General features: G+C 44.4%; 3 protein-coding genes across 4 annotated transcripts in view; 1 reads left to right on the forward strand and 2 right to left on the reverse strand.

Moving 5' to 3' along the window:
- The window catches only part of LOC140127840 (DNA-directed DNA/RNA polymerase mu-like), an 83,995-nt gene extending 83,760 nt beyond the window's left edge, over positions 1 to 235 (reverse strand). For both annotated transcript variants that reach the window (XM_072148958.1, XM_072148967.1), the window contains exon 1: positions 83 to 235. The gene's annotated coding sequence lies outside the window, so the exon portion shown is untranslated. The remainder of the gene's footprint in view (positions 1 to 82) is intronic.
- On the forward strand, positions 181 to 5,317 carry MAT2A (methionine adenosyltransferase 2A). The gene is made up of 9 exons (XM_072148973.1): positions 181 to 352; positions 1,987 to 2,064; positions 2,153 to 2,275; positions 2,357 to 2,469; positions 2,548 to 2,691; positions 2,774 to 2,992; positions 3,094 to 3,276; positions 3,389 to 3,522; positions 3,855 to 5,317. Exons 1-9 carry the CDS (start codon positions 262 to 264, stop codon positions 3,955 to 3,957), a joined length of 1,188 nt encoding a protein of 395 aa, XP_072005074.1. The 5' UTR covers positions 181 to 261; the 3' UTR covers positions 3,958 to 5,317.
- GGCX (gamma-glutamyl carboxylase) lies at positions 4,993 to 27,693 on the reverse strand. Its single transcript, XM_072148956.1, has 15 exons — positions 27,538 to 27,693; positions 25,748 to 25,969; positions 21,165 to 21,323; positions 19,266 to 19,431; positions 17,974 to 18,052; positions 17,763 to 17,869; positions 16,018 to 16,181; positions 14,977 to 15,236; positions 14,075 to 14,206; positions 13,634 to 13,785; positions 13,364 to 13,533; positions 13,109 to 13,239; positions 12,819 to 12,966; positions 12,424 to 12,619; positions 4,993 to 7,075 (listed from the first exon to the last, which is right to left on the reverse strand). Exons 1-15 carry the CDS (start codon positions 27,557 to 27,559, stop codon positions 6,907 to 6,909), a joined length of 2,277 nt encoding a protein of 758 aa, XP_072005057.1. The 5' UTR covers positions 27,560 to 27,693; the 3' UTR covers positions 4,993 to 6,906.
- Between the last annotated feature and the right edge of the window lie 192 nt (positions 27,694 to 27,885).

The following is a 27,885-nucleotide window of genomic DNA, read 5'->3' on the forward strand; positions in this document are numbered from 1 at the left end:
TATTCCTAAACTCAGATATTCATTGACCCCCTTCCCCCCGTTTCAATAGTGACACGTTCCATATGGACTCCGCCCCTCTCACCAGCGGCGACGTCACCCGAGGTGGAGACTGAGGACTGGCCGGGCGGTGTCGCGCGGTGCCGCTGACGTCACTGCAGCAAAGCTATAAAAACACCGCTACCTGGCGCCATCCCGCATTCCAACCGGCGAGGACCAAGAAGGATCAATTCAGCGTGCTCGATAACGATAAACGCTCCCAACATGAACGGCCAGCTGAACGGATTTAACGATTCCCTGATTGAGGAGGGCAGTTTCCTCTTTACCTCAGAGTCCGTTGGAGAGGGTCATCCCGGTGAGTATGAAAGGGATAAGCAATGCCGGCTAGCGCGTGCTGGATGTGACGTAATCTTTTGTTCTGTCTAAAACTTAGTCGATAAAGTTGATTTAAATCGAACGGAAAGCAAGATTCGGGAGCGCGTTGCGTTCTTCCCGGGCGCGCGCCTTTTGCTGCAATGCAGCGGAGAACACGTGGTCCTTGGCGGCCTGCCCTGTACCCCCGGTGCCGCTTGTCTCAGGCGCCTCGTCACATGGTCATGACATCAGGAGAAGCTTCTAGAAGCGGTCGTGTGATCCGTGTATAGATCCATCCTGCCTGTAGGCTGCACGGACACTGCATGTATTGTATACAGAGGGCAAGGGGCATTACACAAGACAAGTTATCCCTTTTGTTACTCTGGCATCAAGGATCACCCCCTTCAGTCTCCTGGCTATGAGGGTGAAGTCCCTAGGGGGAGTCTAAGTGTCCAAAACGTCATCAATCAAGCCCCCCATGGGCTATTGCTTGAACATGTGAGTCTCTTCACTCAGCTAGGGTTGGACTGGCTGAGTGTGCATGTGTTCTCAGCAGGGAGAAGGTACTGTGTACAGTAGTGGTCAGTATTCTGGCCCTTGAATCTGAAGTGTTTATGAAACTGGAGCATTGTATGCAGTGTGATGGAGGGGAGAACATCTTGGTGTAGCCTCCAGTTACCTGTATATCAGAGCGGCCATGATGGCACGAGGCAAAGTCACAGATCCATGTGCATTAGCCTTGTGACTGCCCATTCCCCTCCTGCCGGGTGGGTGTGGGAGGGGATGGCCCAATGGCGGCGAAGAGGCGATCAGATTTCAGGTCTCGGGACAGCTGCACACTTTGCCTATATTTTCTATATTTGTCCCAGGTGTTGGATTGATGCCAAGTACTTGATGCCTTCCAGGAAGAGTAGTGGGCAGGGTCTGGAGGGCAGCCTCACCACTACTTGGACCCGTTCCTGGCTTTGTTTGGCAGTAGTCGTTTCCTTTGGAAGTAAATAGAAAAGTGACGTAGGGAATATCTGTGTATTGTGCAATGTTTATCAGCAACGCCTTATAGTGAGGAGCGTTAACAGTGTAATGTATCATTATATACCCAGATGATATCACTTCTATACCCAGGGCTTTAACATTTTAGAGCTCCAGCTAGTAGGATCCATAGGGGAAGGAATACTTCCGAACTTGTAGCTGGTAAATCCTTCATCCCCTGCAGTATAATTGGCTGATAACTGGGAACAATAGAGTGCATTAAATTTATAACCTTGGGTTTTGGGTGTCTGGAGCATTGATCATGTCAGGTTTGTGTCGGTGTAGTATTTCATTCACCGCATGTTGGTAACCGGACTCCCCACAGTAGATGAGGGAAGCAGGTGTTGGGTGTTGTCGCCTTATATGGAGGTGACATTTGCTATTTTCAGTCTGAATTAGTTCTAGGCTTAAAGAAACACTATTAAATTGGTAGATCATGTGAGATGCCTAGTTTTCTGCAATGGCAAGATCTGCTTTAATCCTTATGACACTGATCAGTTGCCATCAGTCCATACAATTGGTGGCCTCAAAGCAGACTGCTGGTGACTTAAATGGGTACTCGAGTCAACACAAGTGGCCTTATCTGTCTCTTATATCTTTTCTTAGACAAAATCTGCGATCAAATAAGCGATGCTGTGCTGGACGCCCATCTGAAACAAGACCCAGATGCAAAAGTGGCCTGTGGTAAGGGTTACTGCCTTGAGCTTGTAGCGATACATGAATGGGGTTATTCTATAGATGTGAAAGATGTGACACAACCCTTTGTCTACAGAAACTGTTGCCAAGACTGGCATGATTCTCCTTGCTGGTGAGATCACCTCCAGGGCTTCAGTGGACTACCAGAAGGTTGTGCGGGACACAATCAAACATATTGGCTATGATGATTCCTCAAAAGGTGAGAAAATTGAGCCAGTGATGGATTCTATAAGAATATTGAAGGAATCTGGTGATTAAACAAATTACCCAATGTTCTTAGGATTTGACTACAAGACCTGCAATGTGTTGGTCGCCCTTGAGCAGCAGTCTCCTGATATTGCCCAGGGTGTCCATCTGGATAGAAATGAGGAAGACGTTGGAGCTGGGGACCAGGTGAGAGCTGGTTCTGAGAATTTTGGCAGTGGTTGAATTTCAGGCTTGGCTTTTGTACTGAATTCTTCTGGTTTGCAGGGTCTCATGTTTGGCTATGCCTCTGACGAGACAGAAGAGTGCATGCCGCTGACCATTGTATTGGCACACAAGTTGAACTCAAAGATGGCAGAACTGCGTCGCAATGGCACCCTGCCCTGGCTTCGTCCTGACTCTAAGACCCAGGTGAGGAAGACTTGTTGAACGTGTGCTTAATCACTTCCAGTATATCATGGACCAGTGATTGACCAAAGCCTTCTATTCCCAGGTGACAGTCCAGTACATGCAGGACCGTGGAGCTGTGCTCCCTATTAGAGTGCACACCATTGTAGTATCTGTTCAGCATGATGAGGGAATCTGCCTGGATGAGATGCGTGATGCTCTGAAGGAGAAGATCGTCAAGGCTGTGGTTCCTGCCAAGTACCTGGATGATGATACAATCTACCACCTGCAGCCCAGTGGCCGCTTTGTTATTGGTGGTCCACAGGTCAGTAATGTTATACTTGCATATTGGGTTTTAGATTTAAGGTGGTGGTGCTTGAGTAGTATCCTGGTACTTGAACACTTGTATGTATTGTGCCATTTCAGGGAGATGCTGGTTTAACCGGACGCAAGATCATTGTGGATACTTATGGTGGATGGGGCGCTCATGGAGGTGGAGCCTTCTCTGGGAAGGACTATACAAAGGTGGACCGTTCTGCTGCTTACGCTGCCCGTTGGGTGGCAAAATCCCTAGTTAAGGCTGGCCTGTGCCGCCGTGTCCTTGTCCAGGTATGTACAGATTCCTAGAAGGCTTCTGACTTTGTATACCAAGGCTGGCTAGTTGCTATAACGTGCCCCTTGCCTGTGATGTTCACACTGTAGATCTTAATCTCTTGAACAGGTATCCTATGCAATTGGTGTTGCCCATCCTCTGTCTATTTCAATCTTCCACTATGGGACCTCTCAAAAGAGCGAGCGGGAGCTGCTGGCTATAGTAAAGAAGAACTTCGACCTCCGACCTGGTGTCATTGTCAGGTAAAGTCGGCAACAAGCATTGATTTGTTTACCAAGGAGGTGGGAGGGAGGCGTAGATGTCCTTGGTGTAGCTAGTCTGATATTGGTTAGGGCTTGTCCTGCAGTGTTTGGTCAGCACTGTAGGCCCGATGAGAAGACTCAAGGGGGTTTCAGGCCACTGGTGGACCCTACTATAGGCAGTCTATATATTGGTGAGTATAGTGTCCAGGATGTCCCCAGGGTAAGTGCCCTGTACAGAAGCCATGGGGCAGGATCCTGCCATAGCTGATGTTTATATGCCTAAACTTTGATTCTTTATATTGTACATTAACAAACTAACTTGTATATTCCAGGGATCTGGATCTGAAGAAGCCACTTTATCAGAGGACTGCAGCCTATGGTCATTTTGGTAGGGACAGCTTCCCTTGGGAAGTGCCCAAGAAGCTGGAGTATTGATTGTTAGGCTTTTCCTCCCCTGAGCTGCTGGCGTTGTATACAGAGAAGCCTGCAGATTCCTTGGGAGGAAAAGTTCCCATATTAATCTTTCCTTGTCCACCCGATTCACTGTAGTTTCCAGTGCCACGTCCTGCTAGTTTAAGACGGTACCATGTATGCGCTTGTCACCACCCCTGCATCTCCTCTGTCTTCTATTGGTGCTCATAGTAGACAAGGCTTACTTTCCAGTAGTAGCCTCAAGTGTTGTATCTCACGACCAACTATATGCTTCCCCCAGGCTTTCTGATTGCCATTAGCAATGCTGTCCTTAAAGGGGTTTTCTAGTCTTGGTTTGTACCAGATTTTGGGTTGACCCTGAAGTCTAACATGTTTGAAGGAACATATGCACTTCTGCTGTCTAGTATGTGGTATGCAGTACACTGCACCACCACTAGGGGTAAGCACTTGTACAAGTGTTATGTTCATTTCAAGTAACTGAACCTGCTGATCCCTGAAAACCCCCTTGAAATGCCAGTATTCCCTATCCTAGACAATGTTTAACTACAAATCTAGCATCCAGTGCATGTCTAGTGTGCATTAAATTCCCTGTGCATACAATTCGGCACTTTGCCAAAACCATACACCAGTTGTTTCCGGTAGTTAAGCAGTGCACACCCCTAAAAACTGAAATGGCCTATTGGTGCTGTTCCACTCTCCTCCTGGTGCCTGTACTTGCTCCTTATTTTTTTATTTTGAAGAAACGTTATCACTCAGCCACACTGCACAAACCTCTCCCTGTCTAGGATTTCATCTTCTGCAAGGCTGTGCCATGATATCTATACCCCTCCGCTGCTGGGCTGGTGTGGCTACAGAGAAACTAGCCCAGTGCGGAGGTAAAGGCATGCAGCTAGCAGCAGGCAGGGAGAGGGTTAAAGGATCTTACTTGAAAAAAAATGGATGATGACTGCTTTATTTATATTGTTGCCGGGCAAAAGGCGTAAGTACAGAGTAGCCTGTGCTGCGGGCAACATCTTATTTTATTTTTTTTAAATACACTTTATGCTGTTTTGCCACCTCTCCAGTCACCTCTGGCATGCTATGGTGTAGTACAGAAAAACCTTAGCTGTGCCTTGCAGAGGTACTGGTATGTTACTGTGTACATCTCATGCACATGGAGCGCCCCCTGCAGGAATAAGCACACCATACCAGTGTTGTACAGAGAAACTGGGTGTTTACAAGCTTTTCCTGCAGGGGATGCTCTGACTGCTAATGGGTTACACAAACCTCCAGTTTTTTACTATTCCATGTGTCTGGTTCTGGTAAAGGAAATTACAATCACAGCAAGTTTTTCATGAATAAAGTATTAGGTTCTCCCTTATAACCCGTGTCTTGTGTGGTTTATAATCCAGTGCACATTGATGGGAGTAAAGTGGGTGATCTATGGGGCAGGTTACATGCATTCAGAATCTGTAGTGCATGAAATCACTTGTGCTGTGTTCATTGCACCCATAAGTATTGAGCCTTCCCCTTAAGAGCTCCATAGCAGCTGCTTGGTTTACATCCTTGTCCTCTATTTGCTTAACACCTTCTGTTCGGTGATCCACTTACAAGAGTAATGTACATGCTGCCTAGTAACTATTGCACTGGCATGTCTGGAATCCTACAAGTAGCTGTCCACATAAACCTGAAAAAGGAAATATCATGGCACAGATGGGCACTAACACTTTACATACCCACCAGTCCTATACTTAAATGGCTGTCTGCAGCAAGGCCCAGGTTCCATACGTTGGGGTATATGCTCATGTCTGGAGAGGAGGGATGGGAACTGTATAGGACATGTCCTACATTTCACCAGTGTGAAAATTTCTTCATTATGACCAGTAGCCATAAGCATCAGAGGGAGCTGTATGTAGCTGCAATTGGTGCAGCTGAATCTGTCCCCATTACATTTGTGGGAATAGACCATTCAGTTCTTCTCAGCAGGTATTGTGAAGCATTGGACAAACACAACTTTCTATTCTACCAGATAAGTATCTTGGTTTGGCCACTCCTGAGATTAGCTTGCAATGCCAGATGTATAGAACTGAAGACCTCTTATATATAACCCTTAGATATATCTCCATTGTATGATGTGCTCTAAGTGGCATTTGAGGATACAGTACATATTGATTACCCAATTGGGGTTCATGAGCCTGGCTACCTTGCCCCTCTCCATAGAGGGTAGCTGCTATAACCAGGAAAAATGTAGTAAATGTCCTATATTTTACCAGCAGTCATGCAGTGAAACAAAGTTCTCAATTCATGGTTATCTGATGTCATGGGGACTGATATGCAGCTGCATATTTTCTCATGTGAATGAGGCTTTACCTGGACTCAACACTACAGCAATAATGCATCTGCCACCAGTCTATCCTTAAACCAAAATATACTTACTGCCAGGGCTTCTGGAGGCCCCCACATAAGAAATACATGGGGTGAGGGGAGCTGTATCATGAATCAATAAGGTACTGAATTTAATGCAATCATGTGAGTTCACTGGAAATAAGTTTGGGGTCACTACAGTTCAATCACTGATGCAGCCTCCAGGAGCTATGACCCAGTTACATGTACTGGTTCCTGTCCTAGAATACCCTGGGGTGTGGCCGGCTACACACTGTTCCTGTTCTGAACACAGCTGACGTTACTGGTACTAGGAGCATATGACGGCTACTTTGGGTCATTGACCCTTACACTGAAGCAGATTTGAGGTTGCAATACCTAGAAGTCACTTCACTTACACTGCAAATGTTCCATTCACATGAGTTTTACCTCTGGCACATACTGAACCTGTTCCCTTTCATAGGTAGCCAATGTTTATTTCTGCATTGTGTAGTGTAAAATTCATTTATAAAAGCTTTCACATTAATGCTCCATATAAAAACAAATGTACAAAATAGTCCAATACTGCTAAACATAAGTTCAGCAGGGGGGTCACAGGTCTGTGTGTTCTGGTTCTTTGATACTCTGGTCTTGTTGCTTTACCTCCTGTTGCCTGGGGTCTTCATATTTAATATTGGCAAAGGCCACTTCTGCAGCCAGCTGCTCCAGCGGGGGCTTCCCAATTATTAGATTCCGGAGAGAAATGGCTGTCATCAGGAAACTGCATAAGAGAAGAATATGGAATTAGAGCCCTGTTCATATGAGAACTAGATCAGGCACTAAATAAAACTTAAGTAAAAGTATTAGGTACTTTTTCAACCCTGTACTACCTCACAACCCGTTCCCAAGGCACTAAAAATTTTATTAATTTTGCTTACTTTGACCAACCAGGTGTTTTTCTACCATTAATGGAAAACCCCTCTAAGCTGTTACCACAACTACAACGCAAGGGAAATAGGTTCTGCAGGTTTGTTCTTAAGCTGAATTTGTATGCAAGTCAGAATTGTATACTTTTCCAGGCAAAAGCTTTTTTGGTCTCTGTGACTTTTGGATTATAAAAATGTTGGATTGTCATAAGCAGGATTAACAATAAAGCTCCACTGCAGATATTTAATAACTGTTACAGCTGATCATTGTAGCCTAAAGGCTAAAGTACAATAAATTACCAATATCCAGTGGTCCATTTGTAACAAGGGGTCAGGTGTTCTTAAGTAGGGCACTGCAAGTATTCAATTATAAACTGGGGCCTTATTTACACTTATAGTTTAAAATGTCTGAGGCTACAGTCACACTGCCATTGCCCCTCTCCATAGGAAGATGACACGTGTCCCATCTTGGTACGGAGCGGCACGGTGTCACGTGTGCTGCAATGCAAAGCTGAAGACTAGGTAATGCTAGCTATTGTAGCTGGAGATCTATGTAACCTTTGTGTGTTAGTAGAAACAGGATGGCGACAGAGGAACTTATATTCCAAAGATTGTAGCTGGACTTGAAGCAGGCTGGTACACTGGGGCGTGGGATCTCCTTAACACACATTGGGGGTCATTTACTAAGGGCCCGATTCGCGTTTTCCCGACGTGTTACCTGAATATTGCCGATTTCCCCTGAATTGCCCCAGGATTTTGACGCACGCGATCGAATTGTGGCGCATCGGCACTGGCATGCACGCGACGGAAATCGGGGGGCGTGGCCGAACGAAAAACCCGACGGATTCGGAAAAACCGCCGCATTTAAAACAAAAAATCTGTTGCGGAGCTTGCACTTGCCTTCACTCAGCACAAGCTGGTGAACTCCAGCGCGTTCCGATGCCTTTCAGCGCAGCAGCGCCACCTGGTGGAACTGCCTTAATAAATCCCAGCCAGACCCGAATCCAGTGCGGAGAATGCGCCGCTGGATCGCGAATGGACCAGGAAGTAAATCTGCCCCATTGTTTCAAGTCCACACAATCCTGGAATATAAATGCATTTTGCATAGCCCCTGCTGCTACCAACATATGCACACAGGTATGAGTACACAGATCTCCAGGGATAATATCCAACACCTAAAGTGTGCAACCTTGTATGGTCAGAACTGCTGATAGCCCAGAAAACTACTTTAATATTGATGGATTTAAAAGCCGCCGCGCTGTATGGACGTTAATACAGCCTATATACGTCCCCCATAGATGGCAATGGGCGCACAGCACCCTACGGGAGCATTACCACTCCGTACCCCGTGAAAAGATAGGACAAGTTGGGTAGATCCATAATGGTTGTTTTCCTTTAAGCATTGGGGAGGCTGCAGCGCCCCCTGCTGATGAGCTGATTTACAGAGTCTGAAATGGACAGCTCTATCTTAATACTACGCTACAGATGGACCGGCCTGCTTCCAACTCTGCTCATGGATTTTTTTTTTTCAGACCCGGATAAACCACTTTAATTGTTCTTTTAGGGGCCTGTATACAAATGTGAATTGGGCCAAGAATGGGTTGAATATCCGTCCTAATAAGGCGGAGGAGTTTGGGTTTGGTCACCATCTAGATGGCACAATATTAAGGGTGATGTTCCTTACGATTATCCTGGAGGGCATGACCCAATCCCCATGCAAATGAAACAAATACCATACACAAATTACAATACAGATTCACTAAAGGTTTCTATAGACACTAATGGGGTTGTCTCCAACATCCCCTGACAGCAGATGAGGAAAGTTGGAACAAGTCACCAGGTTTTACCTCGTAAAATTTAGGAGGGCTATGAAATGTCCTTTCTAGACTTTCTTCTTTTATACAAGATATTTGACATTGGGGGCTATTTTTATTTTTAAAGGTAAATGGGGTAATAAGACTCTTCTCACATGAGATGAGTCAAGTTTAGAGGCAGCAGAGGAGTGTCACTTCAGAAGCCCCTAATCTTGTGCCTATAAACATGATTTTTTTTGTGTCATATTAGAGATATGGGGGGAGATTTATCAGAAGTGTCTGAGGTAAAACTGTTCTAGTTGCTCATGGCAACCAATCAGAGCTCAGCTTTCATTTTCCCACAGCTGTTTTAAAATTAAAGTTGAGCTCTGATTGGTTTCCATGGGCAATTAGAACAGTTTTACCTCAGAATCTTCGGATAAATCTCCCCCCATGGATCTCATCTTTCTCATCAGGCTTATGGCCTTCTGATCTACAAAACCGGAGATATAGACAGCTAAACACATAGTTGGAAATGAAAACTGCTGCTAAATATCCAGTTCCCGCCAATTTATTGGCTGCCTGTATGTGCAGTTCTGTAGTTCACAGAAGAGTCATATTTGCCTAACATTGGGGGAGATTTTTTATTTTTATAGGTAAACGGATGAGATTTCCTATGAATTAGGGTATTCTAGGAATGACATTTCACCCTAGATATGGGGGTAGTAGTATAGTGGGGTAAAATGTGGTGAAAGGTTATCCAACATCATATATAAACTGAGCCTGTACTGTGCCTTCTAGAGGTTGGTAGTGGGTACTACGGTCTCCTGCCACAAAAACATGGGGGGAGATTTATCATCAAGTTTTTGGAGGTAAAACTGTTCTAGTTGCCCATGGAAACCAATCAGAGCTCAGCTTTAATTCTATAAACAGTTGTGGGAAAATGAAAGCTGAGCTCTGATTGGTTACCGTGAGCTACTAGAACTAGTTCTGCTCCAAGAGACTTGTGATACATCTCCCCCATGGAGCGTACATAAAATTATATATCCTTTCAGTGTGTATATTGGATACTTGTAGAGAGTGAAGTGGATGAGGAAAGAGGATTCTTGAGTTGCCATTAACGAACAGAGCAATAGATCTGCTGCTTCTTTTATTCACCATGGACGTGCTGGAGATAGCCAAATATTGTAGTCCACTACCTCCAGCAATCCTTGAGGCGAAGAATGGGAGCTTATTGTAATCTGACCCACACTGATCCTGTGAAGAGAACATGGAATCTTAGGGTCTCATTTTCTTTTAAAGGGATTGACCTCCATTCCAGCAGGTGACACCACACCTAGGTGGAGAATGAATGGAGAGAGCCGTGTATATCTGACAACACAGTAGTCCCAGAAATCATCAAGCCTCGGATGTTGTGTTATATCCCATGGATATGCCATCAATGGCTAAGATGGAAATACCAGCACCCAACAATTGTTGGTCAGGCCGCTCCGATCATACTTTACACCTGCTTGGAAAAATAGTAGCTAACACCTGAATGGTTTCTATGGTGGTCGGCACCTTATGAGGCCTGTACTGGAGGGTACATAGAAATAATGTATAATGAGGTGGAATATAATCAATTGCTAGAAGCAACAACTCATATTTTGATTTACTCTACTTTTGAGTGTCCTCATAGTCATAGGTTCTGTTGCTACCTTCTATGGGGATCCCCACAAGAGGGGATAAGTAAAAACCATAGAAAGCCGTTTATGTTAGTAGCAGCAGGACTATGAATAATGCAGGGTCTCACTTTGCTGTGCACTAAGCTCTCTGCCTTAAAGGAAATGTAGCATGTGTTTTCATGCATTGTGAACAAAACATGCCTTGGGAATGCTCTAGCGACACTGATGCAGAAACATATCTTGTTTAATCCCTGAACCGAGTGGTTTTGCTCAAAACACAATCCTAAAATTCAGGACCTTGGGAAAACTGGGTTGCATACTGGCTGCCGTTCATTGAACACATTACAGGGAGCTTCCTGAACTGTCCAGACAGGACTAATCAACCTGAGCTGGATGACTTGTATACAGCAGCTGGATGGTGCAACGATTGATTACTTCTGCTTATCAGGCACAACACAGTGATTACAGTGTTCTCTAGTGCAGTGCATAATTAGGGTACGAGGAGAAGCGCTGGGCCAGCCACAGTTATCATAGCCTCATTATCATCATTTTATAATAATTTTTTCAGCAAATCAATCAATTCAGGGATTAAACAAGATATGTTTCTGCATCAGTGTAGCTACAGCATTCTCAAGGTACATTTGGTTCACAATGCATGAAAACAAATGGTAAATTTCATTTAAGCAGCTCCATGGCTCCTCGCATCTAAGTAAAAAACCAGTAGCAGGCTTCCGGTTGAATACTACAGCTGTCACTGTAGTGCAAGAGGTTCCACTGCATCAAGTCCAGCTACAATCCTGGAATATACATGCATTTTTTCCCCCCAGGTCCTGCTGATACTATAAACACACATACCAAGGGATGGTTTCACCCATCTACGACAGTCCCTATTTTTGGACAGTCAAAACTGCTGACAGTTTCCCTTTAATAAATTTGTCACATTGTTCTCCAGCGGACATCCTTTCTCATCCATTCGTTATAAGTAAATTCCCTCCAGTGTTTAAGAACTCGGGAGAGTCAAACGGGTGAAGACTGGAGGAGGTGGCGGCGGCTCCCCGCCAGGTCTCTCCCAGTATGCACACACAGGGACACACTTCATTCTCTCCATTACTGAGGACTTCTACTACTAGAACCGGTTTAGCAAGACGTGAACAAATCGGGTATAAAAATGATAGTCACATGGGATCCCTGCATGTACACAGGTCACTGCTGGCGGAGGAGGAAACGCTGAACTTCCCCTTTAGCCTGATACTTAGATAAGGAGGCTCCTCGGCAGGGTCAGCGGTGACTTGGGTTCTCTTCTAAATTCTAGGGGGTGGAGACTTTATGCAGAATCTTCTAGTAAAAGACTAAACTAAACCCCATTCCCAGGCCCGGAGGAATGTTATTTACTGAAGATAGCAGAAGCTGTCAGGTTTCATACTGCTCTGTCCTATATACAAGCATCATATCCTTCTATGCAATTTTAGATGCCAGATATTGGTCCAGGACAACTTTTCTGTTGATCCTACCCAGATAGCTGCTGCCAGATTCCCCCAATCTGCTTTCACCCCTTATCCTACTGAGATCACGTGCATCCTCAGCCGAGCATACATGTACAACAGGGAGGAGGCCGGAGTCTTAGGTCAATATCCATCTAAAATGTATTGCCACCATAAATATGGGACTGCAAAAAGTTTGATCCAAAAACAGAAAAAAAAAAACTTGACAGATGTTCTTGCAAAAGAAAAATTTCTTGACACTTACCTTCGTCGCAGTAGAGAATACTTCTTATTGAGAAACCTCTGAAATCTCTCTACCACGGTTGCATTTCGCCTTCGTTCAGCCTCCTCTATCCGCCTCTGTCTGCGCAGGTAGGCGAGGACCAGCGGGTCTGACACATTCAGGTCTTCTACATGTCCGGTGATGAGAGGCTGTAATTCTGGGGGCAGGGGAGAGGTTTCTAAGGGAAAAAGAGTAAAACAAAGTCAGCATTTGCAGCCCAGGCTGTCTTTTAGACTTAAGTGGACCTCACGTGTCGCAAACATCGGATCATGGGTCTATTTGTGGCACCAGAATACACCCATTCATCTATAGGAAGATATATGGTAATATCAATAAGTCAGATTCAGGTTTTATATCCAATATTACGACTCACTCACCACTCCCATTCTCCACCTTCTCCTTCAGTTCTTGCAGTCGGGTCAGGTTCTGCTCCAGGGTCATTGCTGTAGTATTTACATATAGGTACATGTAACATGAGGGTCCTGGTGACACCGTGTACACCTTATGGTATTCCCCTGCTGGCAACTGGAAGACAAGAAGGGGACAATTGATACTGAAGTCACTTCTGGGAACAAAGTCAGCTGCTAATGTTTGGATAGGGGACAGAAGCACATACTGTACACCTATTACTACAGTTTTATGACATGGAAGCAAATTTAGGATTTACCTGCATGTGGTCCCCTGATTGTAGGGTGAAGTTCTTTGCGTCCTTTACAATCTCCACACTGACTTCACCTTGTAGGACCTGTATACTAGTGTTACCCAGATCCTCACTCACAAAATTCTCCAAGTGAAGACCTACGAGTCAGTATGGATGGAAGAAATACATTAAAGGGGGAATGCCTACAATCTCTTACTAATTGCCTCAATACCCTGTGATCCCATAACAGACATGATATAACATAGCCGCCCATGTTCTTACCTGGAAAATCTGCAATGAAGACCACATCTGTCTGATTATCTAAACTGTCCTCAATCTCCTGGAATTTAGCTCTCCATGGTGACAGATCTACTAACAAAGGTTTAACCCAGGGGGTTTTGTGGAAGGGCGACCAATCCGCTTTCACAATGTCCACCGTGGGGTCGTACAACCTGCAAAGTCACCAGACATGGTTTCTGTGTTTAGGTTGAACAGTTACGTAGTATATAAATCAGTATATACCTGCAAGTCTCTTTGCTGTAATGTACTTACCTTTGCTGGAAGCGGTCATTGATGGACACCCATACATCAAAGTAGATTTCGGGTTCAGAGATATTATAGGCTCCCAGCAGGCCTTGCAGGCAGGTGGCATACTGCTTCAGCATGTCAGCGTGATCTTTCCAACGCCGGGTCTGGGTGAAAACCTGATAAAGGAATGGATGGGTTAACAGAGGGTGCTGAAGCATATGGAGGGGCTTATGAGTACGGCTTTTGTTTGATGGGTGGTAGATAATCCGGGACTTATGACACCTGTTCACAGTCTGAGTAATGTATAAAGGAGAATCGGTAAAGGTGAAATACCCTGATCATAGGCCATAAAAGCCTCATTAACGTAGTAAAAAGTACATACCCCAGCTACACAACTATGCCAGGTGTGCAATAACCCATTCATACAGTGCAGAACTTATCTGGCATCCACAAAATCCAACTCACCCCTGGGTTCAGATATCCAATGTTACCAGTGACTCCATCTCTGTAAGTGATCTTCACATGCTGGTGTGAGCGCGAGTGCACCATCATATCCCATGAGTAACCATAGAGGCCATTTGTCCAGTTATTGTAGCCCTTAAGACACAATGAAGAAGACAATATACATTAGAATGTATCTATCAAGGAAATCTCTTTCTAAGCATCTATAAACACATTTTTCTTTCCTTAAAAGGGGTGTTCCCATTTCAGCAAATTAATTTTAATGTTTGAATAATGAAAAGTTATACCATTTTCCAATATATTTTCTGTATCAATTCCTCACAGGTTTTCTAGATCTCTGCTTGCTGTCATTCCATAGAAAGCTTCTAGGTTTACTTCCACTGGACAGAAGTGCACAACACGTTATAACCCGCAGATCTGATTACTCTGTGTGATATAACGGGACGTGCACCTGTGTGACCATGGTCAGATTTATATCCACTAGAAGTAATTCTATAGGAGGACAGCAAGCAGAGATCTAGAAAAACTGTGAGGAATTGATACAGAAAGTATATTGGGAAATTGTATAACTTTTCATACAAACAATAACATAAAATTTGCTGAAATGGGATCACCCCTTTAAGTTTTGGTATATATCTACATAGCTGCAACTGTGCGTGAAACGACATGACGTGTGTCAGACTCCTACACGTCATAACGTTATGGAAGATCCTGTGCTATAATGTTTCGATTGAACGAGCGGTTTTATTTTAAGTCGCTTTGAGGTATTCTACTCTTATGGTGTAAAATAGGAGTCCTATTTCTGGTGGAGGAAGAGGAGGGAAAATGCATCTGAAAAACCTACAAATGGAGAGCAACACATGCAACAAAACTTCCATCACAAGAGCAGCCCAATGGGCTCTTACCTGGGTTATAAAATGTGAATAGGGCAGGAACAGCTGTTCAGCGATGTAGATGACCGTAAAAATGGCGCCGAGCTTGTGCCGCAGCCCAATAGAGCCCTTCCCTTTCTGTCCTGGATAAACACATTCTGGACTTTTGTGTGGCGGCTGAATGGAAGGAAGGGCCCAGTGTAGACATTGCGGTAACTTAGACACCAGCCGGCGGGGCCAGTCAGGATAGCAGAACAACGGGCTGGTGGCCAACATAGTGTATGAGAACATCCCTGCGAGGAGGAGAGAAGACATGAAGATTATTATCATATCAGGGGCTGTGCAAAAACATATAGAGGTCATAAAAAGATGGAGAAGGGTCAAATAGAAGACACACTGAATGATTAAATTAACTGAGAAAATCAGGATTGACGTCCTTAGGTCCATAATGAAGATGATGCATCCCTAAAAATAATCGATGTCCATCAGCCTTGCAGGGTTTTTGCCTTCTTCTGGATCAACCCAATATAATGTATAGGTTGGACCTGGTGTACTGATGTCTTATTCTGACCTCTGATACAATGAGGTCAATATAACATACATGTAAAGTCTGTAAACGCTTTCGACCCCTCCTGGCCAGATTGAAGTCCATATATTATATGATATTCAGAGTCATAACCAGTGGCGTAACTAGAAGCTGATGGGCCCCAGTGCAAAGTCTGTGCCAGGCCCCTGACTATAATGTATGGTTCATAGTACTAGTCTTCTCATATGGGAAAGTGACACCATAAGGGCCCCCTAAACCTCTTGGGTCCGGGTGCGACCTCAACCTCTACACCCCCGGTCATAATACAAGGTACATGGTACAGCTAGGAACAAAGGGGGAGATTTATCATCAAGTTTGAGGTAAAACTGTCCTAGTTGCCCATGGGAACCAATCAGAGTTTAGCTTTCATTTTCCCACAGCAGTTTTTAAAATGAAAGGTGCGCTCTGATTCATTGCCATGGGCAACTAGATATGATAAATCTCCCCCAAAGGGTCTACTTACAGAAAGGTAAATATATAGTACATACCTATACTGAACAGTTGGGAGTTCATGCAATGGAAATAAGAGACAAAAAAGATAGCGATGGGACGTGTGACATCGAAGAAGAGAAGGTATCCGGCTGTCAGGTCCAGGATCAGTCCCCCCCAGTGCACTACGATAAGATTTGTCATCTCCTCCGACAGAAACAGCCTAAAGAAAGACCAAACATCAGACATTGTACCCGGGGACACAGAGCATCTACATCATGTTTGATAGCAATGGATGCCGAGGCTCTCAACACGTTATTTTCTACCATAGTATTCCAGACAGATTGTCCCTAGAAGATCATTTCTGGACTAATCAATTTGATTGGAAAATCTTTCGTTTTTTTTTCTAATACATTCCGACTTCTAGATACATTTTATTCTCTGCAAAAAGTATTAGCAAAAATTCTGGCAGTGCAGCATTTCAGGAGCAGCAGCCGGACCCATTTTTATGGACCCAAATCACCCATGGGTCCATTAAAATATGAACCAAAAATAGGCCACTCATGGAGCAATTGAAAAAACAACAGAGAATGGTCCAAGGGGCCCAAAGAGTGCCAAGAAAATATTCCCCACACCATGACACCACCACCACCAGCCTGAGCCGCTGATACAAGGCAGGATGGATCCATGCTTTCATGTTGTTGACGCCAAATTCTGACCCTACCATCCGAATGTCGCAGCAGAAATCGAGACTCATCAGACCAGGCAACGTTTTTCCAATCTTCTACTGTCCAATTTCGATGAGCTTGTGCAAATTGTAACCTCAGTTTCCTGTTCTTAGATGAAAGGAGTGGCACCCGGTGTGGTCTTCTGCTGCTGTAGCCCATCTGCCTCAAAGCTCGATGTACTGTGCGTTCAGAGATGCTCTTCTGCCTACCTTGGTTGTAACGGGTGGCGATTTGAGTCACTGTTGCCTTTCTATCAGCTCAAACCAGTCTGCCCATTCTCCTCTGACCTCTGGCATCAACAAGGCATTTCCGCCCACAGAACTGCCGCTCACTGGATGTTTTTTCTTTTTCGGACCATTCTCTGTAAACCCTAGAGATGGTTGTGCGTGAAAATCCCAGTAGATCAGCAGTTTCTGAAATACTCAGACCAGCCCTTCTGGCACCAACAACCATGCCACGTTCAAAGGCCTCAAATCACCTTTCTTCCCCATACTGATGCTCGGTCTGAACTGCAGGAGATTGTCTTGACCATGTCTACATGCCTAAATGCACGGAGTTGCCGACATGTGATTGGCTGATTAGAAATTATGTGATTGGCTGATTATAAATTAAGTGGACAGGTGTACCTAATAAAGTGGCCGGTGAGTGTAATGTTATATCGTATACAGTATTTTTCGGATCATAAGGCCATCAATAAATGGCTGCTAAAACATCTAGGTTGATATATAAAGCGCACCGGATTATAAGGCGCACCTGATTATAAGGATGAATGACCAGCAGGTGGCAGACCTGTGCACAGTTCAAGGCAGCTGTTGTCTGTAAGTACGGTTCATATATAAGGCGCACTGGACTATAAGGCGCACCTTTAATTTCTGAGAAAATCAAAGGATTTTTTGTGCGCCTTGTAGTCCGAAAAATACGGTAATAAGATGACAGAGGGAGCGGTATTGGCGATAGACCAATATTTCATAGCGTCAGTAACATACTAGCACCATCTAGTGGCCATTCTGTGCATAACAAGCAACCCAAAATGAAAAAATAAGAACAATTGAGTAAGACAAAGTGTATATTCATACTTAAATGGATCAAATAGCCAGTGATGTGACAGAGAGCCCATGGAATAGCCCTCCACCCAGTCCGCGTCCAACTTCTTGATCCCAGCGATAAAATACACGATAAAGATCTGGAAGATTAATTACAAAAAGGTTAGTGCTGCCTCCACTCTGGACTTCCATTATAAAATGTTCCCTTTCAAACTTATCCGACTTTATGAAGAAAAAGAATAACCTGAGTACGAAGAAGGGTGTAATTCCACAACGGGACATGGACATTGCGCTTGCGAGGACTGAATAACCCATCAATGGACCTAAGAGGGAGAAACATACAATGTAGAAGGTAAGTAGATATGGCCACATATGAGAACTCAAAAGTATTTGCATGAAACACTTCATGATCACTTAGTTGGATGTCACAGAGGCAAAGGTAATATCAGAATCGATGATATCCAAGTTTCCATGGTCACAGACTACAAATTAACTACTTGTAGTCTGATCTTGTAGTAATATTGATATACCGTATATATTCTCGAGTACAAGCCGACCCGATTATAAGTCGAGACACCTAATTTTACCACCAAAAACTGGGAAAACCTATTGACTCGAGTATAAGCCGAGGGTGGGAAATACATTGGTCACAGCCTCCCCAGTATATAGCCAGCCAGCCCCCAGTAGTATACAGCCAGCCCGCCCGCCCCCTGTAATATACAGCCAGCCCGCCCGCCCCCTGTAGTATACAGCCAGCCCGCCCGCCCCCTGTAGTATACAGCCAGCCCGCCCTCCCCCTGTAGTATACAGCCAGCCCGCCCACCCCCTGTAGTATGCAGCCAGCCCGCCCACCCCCTGTAGTATACAGCCAGCCCGCCCGCCCCCTGTAGTATACAGCCAGCCCGCCCGCCCCCTGTAGTATACAGCCAGCCCGCCCGCCCCCTGTAGTATACAGCCAGCCCCTTGTAGTAAACAGCCAGCCATGGAATACAGCCAGCCAGCCAGCCGTAGTATACAGCCAGCCAGCCATTTGCCAAGCACATAAAAACAAAACAAATTTACATACTCACCTTCGGGCGGTCCCGGCAGAGACGCATCCACACGATCCTCCGGCCGGCGCACACTATGACATGGACGCGTCTCTGCTGGCTTATACAGCATAGAGAAGATAGAAGAGTAGCCGGGCCGAGGAACAGGGCACCAAAGGGTGAGTATGTAAGTTTATTTTTTTTTTTGGCTCGTGTATAAGCTGAGGTGACGTTTTTCAGTATATATACGTTAAGTCCATTTCCAAGAGAAAGGAACAGGCAGAAGGGAATAAGACTACACAGGGTACATTGGACCACAGTTCTGCAATTCAGCAATTCTGTGGATAGGGGTAAACTTGATGGACAACCCCTTTAAACTTCAGCTATGTATGTGCACTTAAAATAGTTTCAGATCCACACAAAACTTGTAATCCTCATACAGCGCCAAAACCCATACACAGTTCTAAAGGTAGAAGATGAAAGGACAGAAGGAGGTCCTGACACTTACCAGTAGCGATTACCATTGATTAATAAGAGCTGGAACCCGATCAGTCCATAGAGATACGAGTGGTTGTTCCAGGTGGTTTTATCCAGGAAAAAGACGTACCAATATGGTAGGACGAAACACAGACAACTCAGGCGGTAAAAGAATCCGAGAGTTATGCCGAGAGCACCTGCAGAGAGAGGACAACACACGATAATGGGGACAAGATGCAAGGATGCTTGGCACATCCATAGTATACACCACGTGCCACACCATGGTCTACTCATTTATATATTATGTGGCACTTCCCATACCTAATATATAAGGCTGGGTGTGTGCATGTACCATTGTCTGCTGCTGCTGTGGCAGTTAGAAGCTGAGCTGTGATAGGTTGCTATTCTGCCACAGGCCATTAATATGAGCTCTGAGGGTCAGAGACACAGACAGATACAAATAAAATTTTGCTAAAGCAGTTATTTACTATCCCAAGCAAGCGAGGAGCTACAGCTAGTTGGCAAATAAAAACACTTTTGGACCCTACATTAGTTGTTATTTTTATTCCTTGGAACACTTAGTTAATGTGAATATTATTATAACTAAAACAGGGATGTCCTATAGGGTGCCCCCGTTTCATCAATATTGGGACATCCACTCTGGGCTCAGTCTCCCCATGGCTGGGGTTGATTTGTCACCAGTATCATGTGTTTATGTCCCCTGCCATACTGGTCATATATGTCTTCCCCCTGTGTATTCCCCATGTGGGGCCTAGTTTGGCCTTTTCAAACCTTTTAATGGATATATGGGCCGACTGATTATAGGAACGTACCTGATCTTTTTAATAAATAGCTCCCTGTATATATTCTTTATGTGGCGGAGCTGCTGATCTACGGGCGGCCTGTTGTCATGTTACTAGAAGGCAGTCAGTTGACTGACCATCAATGTATATAATCCAATTGGGCAGACGATCACCTACTTTATGGGGTAGGTTTTCGACTTATATACCACTGTATCTTACATCCACACCGCCTTGATTTACAATTACATTTGGTTTAGATTAATGAGAGGATGGTACTTAGCTGTTCATGCGACCCCTGTTTTACCCACATATACCCTCCTTGAGAAGGCTCATGCCGAGCCAAAACATTACTGTTGCTATAGAATAAAACAACCGCTTTTATTAACCTTAGTCACGGACTGTTTGGAGTGCGGTTTTCTCCTGTACAAATTTTTGAAGGACATGAATCCCGGCCCTGTTTTCTTTGTCCTTAGATATTCCTGAAGAATACTGTACATCATAAATGTCTAGTATATTCAAGTCCCACCTTCATGACCTGCACCCATCGCTGGCCCAGAGGACGAAAATAAACGCAAAGGTCGCTGCACTGGTCTCTTCATTCACTTCTAGGAGTTTGAGTGTGTGGTCACACACGGCGTTTGCAATGTATTTAGAAACACAATGCAAGCACACAGACGTCGGCCCGATCACACATGTGTTTTTATGGAAACGCATATACGATCGGGATGAGGCCTGCCCCATTGTACTTCATGTGACAAAGATCCGCTCCAGTAGTGGATGAGGGGAGCTGGTTCTGGAGATGGAGGCAGTCATGTTTGTAAACGGTGGCTGAGTGGGTGACAATTCTGCCTCGCAGCGCTGAGGTCCTGGGTTCGAATCCCACCCAGGTCAACATCTGCAAAGAGTTTGTATGTTCTCTCCGTGTATGCGTGGGTTTCCTACGCGTACTCCGGTTTCCTCCTACACTCCAAAACATACTGGTAGGATGATTAGATTGTGAGCCCCATGGAGACAGGGACCAATTTGCCAAGCTTTGTGCAGCGCTGCGTAATCTGTGTGCGCTATATGAATAAAGGAATGATTATTATTATAAACCTACAGCCTGAATTCCAGGTTAATTCACCTACCCAGTAACATGATGACGTAGGTTAGATACATCCAGTCCAGAGGCAGAGGTTTCAGGGAGTTGAAGAGGGGAAATCTGCACACATCCAGCCCATCCAGATACTTGTGGTCCAGGTAGCTGAGGCCTCGCTCCTGGGGGATGTCCAAAACCATAAGCAAACCTAGAAGAAGCAAAAAGGGGTGTAATGCATTACAGCACCAGGAACTGTGAATAAACAGAATAGACTTTGTGTGGAAGTTGCTTATGTCAAAATCCATCTGAATGTACCCAAAGGCCATTTACAGATGCCCGTGTTTATTCCAAGATGGCCGATACTCCAAGTCTGGGTTACTGCACAGTGTTCAAGAAATATGGCCGACAGACATACCGTCAGAACAATGAAGTCAGAAATCAGCCTAAGGCTTCATTTACATTACATTTTGTCACCATTCCTCATAGGTATATGTTATGAGGGCTTTGCCTCTCCAGGGGAAAGCTCCAAATGTCCATATATCAGTGGAGCACCCCAATGTCTCCATTTAAAGGAACTGTCACCAGATTTTATCCCGTAAAACTGCTGGCCTCTGAGGTAGGGTATGCAATGTCTTTTCTAGAATTCCCACTTTTATGTGTTATCCTCCCCAATTTAAAAAATGAAAAAAAAAAAAATCACCTCCAAAGTCACAAGCAAACGAACAGAGAAGAGTCACTTTTAGAGGCTTGAGGATAAACCTCAATTTAGATCCTAATCCTCATCCTGGGCTCTATAGAACCATTTGGTTCAGATTTCATCAGGCTTGCAGTTAGTGATCTACAGAAACGGAGATACAGACAGACATATTTGGAAATGTGAGCTGTAGATATAGATCCAATTTCTGCATATTTATTCAACTGCCTCAATCTCTGGCTTCGAGGATGTTTCTAGGCGCTATAGAAACGTCTGAAGTGAAACCACCCCTGCAACCACTAAACTCGTCTCAGGTAAAATCTAACTTGTCTCTGCTCATTTGCATATGACTTTGGAAGATCTTTTTTTTTTTTTTTTTTTGGTAAACCGAAGGAATTCTAGTTCATACCATACTTGAGGGGACTGGTAGTTAAAATGGGTAAAAATTTATGACAGTATGCCTTTAAAATAATAACAATAATAATAATAATAATCTTCATTTCTATAGCGCCACCATATTCCGTAGCTTTACAAATCATAGGGAACATATACAAATATAATATTACATAACAGAGTAAAACAGTCAAATGGAACAATAGGAGTGAGGGCCCTGATCACAAGAGCTTACAGTCTATGAGGATGAGGGGGTGACACAAGAGCTTACAGTCTATGAGGATGAGGGGGTGACAGAAGAGCTTACAGTCTATGAGGATGAGGGGGTGACAGAAGAGCTTACAGTCTATGAGGATGAGGGGGGACACAAGAGCTTACAGTCTATGAGGATGAGGGGGGACACAAGAGCTTACAGTCTATGAGGATGAGGGGGGACACAAGAGCTTACAGTCTATGAGGATGAGGGGGGACACAAGAGCTTACAGTCTATGAGGATGAGGGGGGACACAAGAGCTTACAGTCTATGAGGATGAGGGGGTGACACAAGAGCTTACAGTCTATGAGGATGAGGGGGTGACACAAGAGCTTACAGTCTATGAGGATGAGGGGGTGACACAAGAGCTTACAGTCTATGAGGATGAGGGTAGGACACAAGAGCTTACAGTCTATGAGGATGAGGGGGTGACACAAGAGCTTACAGTCTATGAGGATGAGGGTAGGACACAAGAGCTTACAGTCTATGAGGATGAGGGAGGACACAAGAGGTATAAGAGCCTGTATAATGGTCCAGCCATTCTTTATAAGGGAAATTTAATAAATAGTTTAATAAAGAAAAATTCTGCAGCTTGAACCAGCCATCAGCTGCCATCTTATTTACAAGGTCCAAGGTGAAAGTGATTGCAGAGAAGCCTGGAGCTTGGTATATATCTGGTGTTTGCCGGATAACAGGCGGGAGATAGGATACAGGATGGATTAGTAAAGGGAGTGTTGATATTTAATGCAGTTAACGAGTGTGATAAGCACATTTGAAGCTTTGGAGGGTGGGTATTAGTCTGAGAGTCCGGGGAAGGTCATTCCAGAGAAGTGGTGCAGCTCGGGACAAGTCCTGGAGATGTGCGTTAGAGGTTCGAATTAAGGTAGAGATTAATCTAATGTCACTAAGAGATCGAAGAGCATGGGAAGGGCGATAGACTGAGATGAGAGAAGAGAGATAGGGAGGTCCAGCATTATGCAGAGCTTTGTGGATGAGGGTTATTATTTTAAAATGAATACGGAAGGAGATGGGCAACTAGCGCACTGACTGCCACAAACTGGAGGCAGCCGTGTAGCGTTTGGTCTGAAAGATGAGCCTGGCTCCTGCATTAAGAATAGATTCTAGAGGAGAGAGTTTAGTGAGTGGAAGACCAATTACTAGGGAGTTACAGTAGTCTAGACGAGAGTGAATAAGCGCAACAATTACCATTTGAGAAGTTTCAAAATGTCAGAAATGGTCGGATTCTGTAGATGTTTCTGAGATGCAAACGGCAAGAGTGAGCAAGAGATTGAATATATGGTGCAAAGCAGAGGTCTGAGTCCAGCACAACCCCAGCACAGCGGGCCTGCTGCCTCGGTGCAATATATTCCACAGACTGAGATGGAGAAGTCAGGGTTGGGTCGGTTAGTAGATGGTGGAAAGATAAGGAGATCAGTCTTAGATCAAGTTTCAAGAAGAGCGAGGACATGATGTTAGAGACAGCAGAGAGACAGTCACTAGTGTTCTGGAGTAAGGCAGGGGTGATGTTACGTGCAGAAGTATATAGCTGGGTGTCATCAGTATAGAGATGATACTGATGGTTTGTCCAATGGGGGCAGTATAGAGGGAGAAGAGAAGAGGACCTAGGACTGAGCCCAGAGGAACAGAAGAAGAGAGAGATCCAGAAAGGGATGGGCTGGGGCAGGATGTCATATAGCGACCTTTCAGGCTCAACTTCCTGATACCAGCCATGGCATCCCTCATCCAGAATTTAAAATGCCTACAGTCACGGAGTATCCTCTAGGTACAGTGTATATGGAATAAGTTTAATTGGGGGCAAAACCCCCTTTAGCTGTTAAAGAAGAAAAATCCCATCCTCCATAGATACTGATGAAGACATTGCCTAACAATAATGGGCGGCAGACAAAAAAACTACAGATAGCATCAGCCCACTTTGTACTACGCTCAATGGGCTACTGCCTGCCAGTACAAGCAAGACCAATTAATAGTGTCCGCACATGTTAGATGAATGTCAGCCTCTGGCCATTGATCAGTGTTGGAAACCTAAGAAGTGACCATGTGCATATAAATAAGGACAAAGACTTCCCTGCCTCCTGGCCATGAATTTTAGGGGGTCCTGTCTATATGGCATAGGGTCCTTGCATAACCTATGGACAATGTATAGCGTGCTTATAGAGACCATGATGAGGGTGCTGATGATATGATTCCTATGTGATCAGGTACAGACACTGATGAAAACAGCTAAATAGAGGGTGATTTTTCACCAGTGTCACCTGAGACTGGCAGAACGTGTATATAAAGGCCGCTGTGTAAACGGATGAAAGGTCAGGTTATCATTACACAACATTTACGCACTCTCTATAAACAAGATAGTGACCCCCACACACAGGATGCAGGAGGAGGATGACCTCCGACCCCCTGTGTAGACTACCTCATCCATTATCACTGCCCGGTGGTCTTACATTACACAATCACATCATACATAACTAGCGATGGCTTCTCATACTCATTCCCTTAGTGTGGGATCTCAGATTTTTATTTCACATATATTGTGCATGTAACATATTGACACGATATTTAATGTATGGCCATATACTGCAAGTATGCAGATCCTCTAATTTTATCGGTACCCTCAGCCCAATAGGCATTGATTAATGCCTCATCCAGCAGAATAGCTTTGAGGTACAAAAGACAAGTGATAACTATTGAGAATACCCAACCATAGACCAATTTTAAATTTAGGACTCCTAGATATTACCTCATTAAGCTTCATCAGGAAGTGTGTAAAATGAACTTTCTAAAATTCAATGTTTTATGCGAAGTTTAGCCCATTTACCTATTAAAAAATTTACCTTCTTCTCTGCTCATTTTTACATCACTTTGGAGGAGATTCTTTATTGGTAAATGGGTGAGGACTTACATAAAAGAGAGAATTCTAGAAAGGACATTTCATTCCCTACTTGAGGGTACTGGTAGTTTAATGAGGTAAATCAGACAGGTGTAGAAGCGATAGATATATACGATAGGGGATCTGTACAGTTAGCACTGGGTCCTTCTGCCCATCGTGATTCCTGTAGAACGTCTATACGTGTCAATAAGCTAGTGGTATAAGTAAGAAGTAGCCCCCAGAATATACTTTATAAATCTCAATCTAGTAAACTGGAGGAGGATTTCCTGTGGAATACGGCCATACTAGACTGGAATGAGGAGGGCGGCTGCTGGCACAGGATGGAGATCGATCCCACACTCCACAACACAGCGCAATAGTCATCCTGCTGTTTGTACAACTCACCAAAAAGGAAACGGAAGACCCCGAGGCCGGCAGGGTCTGTGGGCCGGTTCATCAGACTCACAAACCGTTGCCAGCTGGACAGATCTGACCAATCGAACCCAAACACCCGCCGCATGAATCCGCCCTTCTCTTGGCGCGCTTGTGGCTTGGGCTGCGGTGCCGGAGCAGAGGCCTTGTGGCTTTTACGCTGTCTCAGCTGGGACGCCTCCGCTTTTAAGGGGGCTGGAAGACAAGAAATAAAAGTTATAATTATGTAAAGTTTAGTACAGTTCATCTGTTTCTGGGAAAGCTGGATGACCCAAACCCAAACAGCTGCCATAGGCATACATACTATCCAGGAGTTGGGGTAAGGGGGTTGACAGAATCTGTATATACTCGAGTATAAGCCGAGGCCCCTAATTTTACCACCAAAAACTGGGAAACCCATTGACTCGAGTATAAGCCGAGGGTGGGCATTTTTTGTGCTGAAAAACTCGGCTCGGAGTATATAAGTTTTATTATTATATCAGTTTCTGGGCAAAACCCAACCAAGTCACGATTATTGCTTACCCAGACTTCCTAAAAGTTATTGCTTTATTGCTGTCACAATTTCACTCAAATAATGAAAGATTAAAAATTCAACCACCATATCTGGTCATATCTGGGAAACGGCTAAAAGCTTTAGAATGATTAAAAAACAAAATACTTTTCACAAAAACAGCGCCACACATTTCTACAGGAAGGCACTGGTATTGCAGCTCTGTTCCATTGAATGAGTAGAAAGAGCTGTGATTTAAGACGGAATTTAGCAAATGCTGGGTTAAAGGGATATCAACATACAAAAATCCCCATGCATTTTCTTAAAATGATCAGACACCGGTAGCGTATGGTCCTTGTAAAAACCGGGAAAGTACAGGACCCCCTTTATGCTCTGGAGGAGGGGGTGGATGGCGGGGGTAGACACAAATCCTAAAAACTACACACATAGACTTGTAAAAATCTGACACTTGAACGGAAGAATGTCCCCAGTGTCCCTGTGCCCTATGCCACTACGTGCAGATGGAGGAAGACAAATTTTAGGAATGATAAAGTAACCACTGTTCTTCGAAAATTCCTCTTAAAGGGAACCTGTCTGCTCACTTATGTCATCCTATCTCAGCGGAGGATTGAAAAAGGTGTTACATTGATATCATTTTGTAAAAAGTCATTATACCTCACACTGTTTACATATTATGCAGATTACTTCTCCCCCAGTTGATAATTTACAGTATATCCTCCTATTACTGTGCATAGGGAGATCATTGTCTATCAGGTTTTGGAGTGCAGTAAATATTCTTCTCAAGATCCAACCAAATTGAAATGTGAATAAACCCCTTATCTGCGTCACAAAGATTAATTCCCTGTGTTGCTGTCACCCAGCTTTCCCAGACTTCCAAATGGTACAGCTGCCTTGTTATAAAGAGATAACTCCCTGTGCATACTGTTCAGGATACTAGGAAAGCTGCAGAAGATGTAACCCAGCTTTCCCCAGAGACGGATGCATATTACACAATGATGTTAATACAGGTCATGTAAAATTCCACATTTTTCTGCAATTATCTTATCTAAAAAGAAATATTTCTTGCATTTTAAAATCAATGAAATAAATCAAGAACTTTTTTATAAACTTTTCCAACTTTTTAAATAATTCAACTTCATCTGGAGCTGCAGCTATTAACATAACTATATAACCTGCCCCTCTATATCCAGTGATGTGACCTCTCCCCGGGTCATAGCGCACATATCATGCCCGCCCCGGCCTCACACTTTACCTGCTCCTCTTCCCCGCTCCATCGCTGCCAGGTACTAACTCCTCTCCCCCCAAAAAAGTGCCACTAAGGCACCACCGTGTCCCACTCAGCGCGCATGCGCAGAACCGTCAAATCTTTCCGGCAGCGTTCCAAGCCTCGCTAGAGATTAGAGAGCGCTCATCCTCCGATTGGTTGTGTATGTTGGAAGGGCGTGGCCAATACATAACACTGGCTGGTACATAGCAAGTATGTGATTGTGTAACACGTGTTTACCTGCAGCCAGTGCACAGGGTGTAGTCTTCAGGCATAGAGTGTGCCAGGCACCGGGGTATAGACTACCGTATGCCCCCGCCATAATGATAAATCACC

Source organism: Engystomops pustulosus, chromosome 4, assembly GCF_040894005.1.
Source record: "Engystomops pustulosus chromosome 4, aEngPut4.maternal, whole genome shotgun sequence".
Classification (NCBI taxonomy): domain Eukaryota; kingdom Metazoa; phylum Chordata; class Amphibia; order Anura; family Leptodactylidae; genus Engystomops; species Engystomops pustulosus.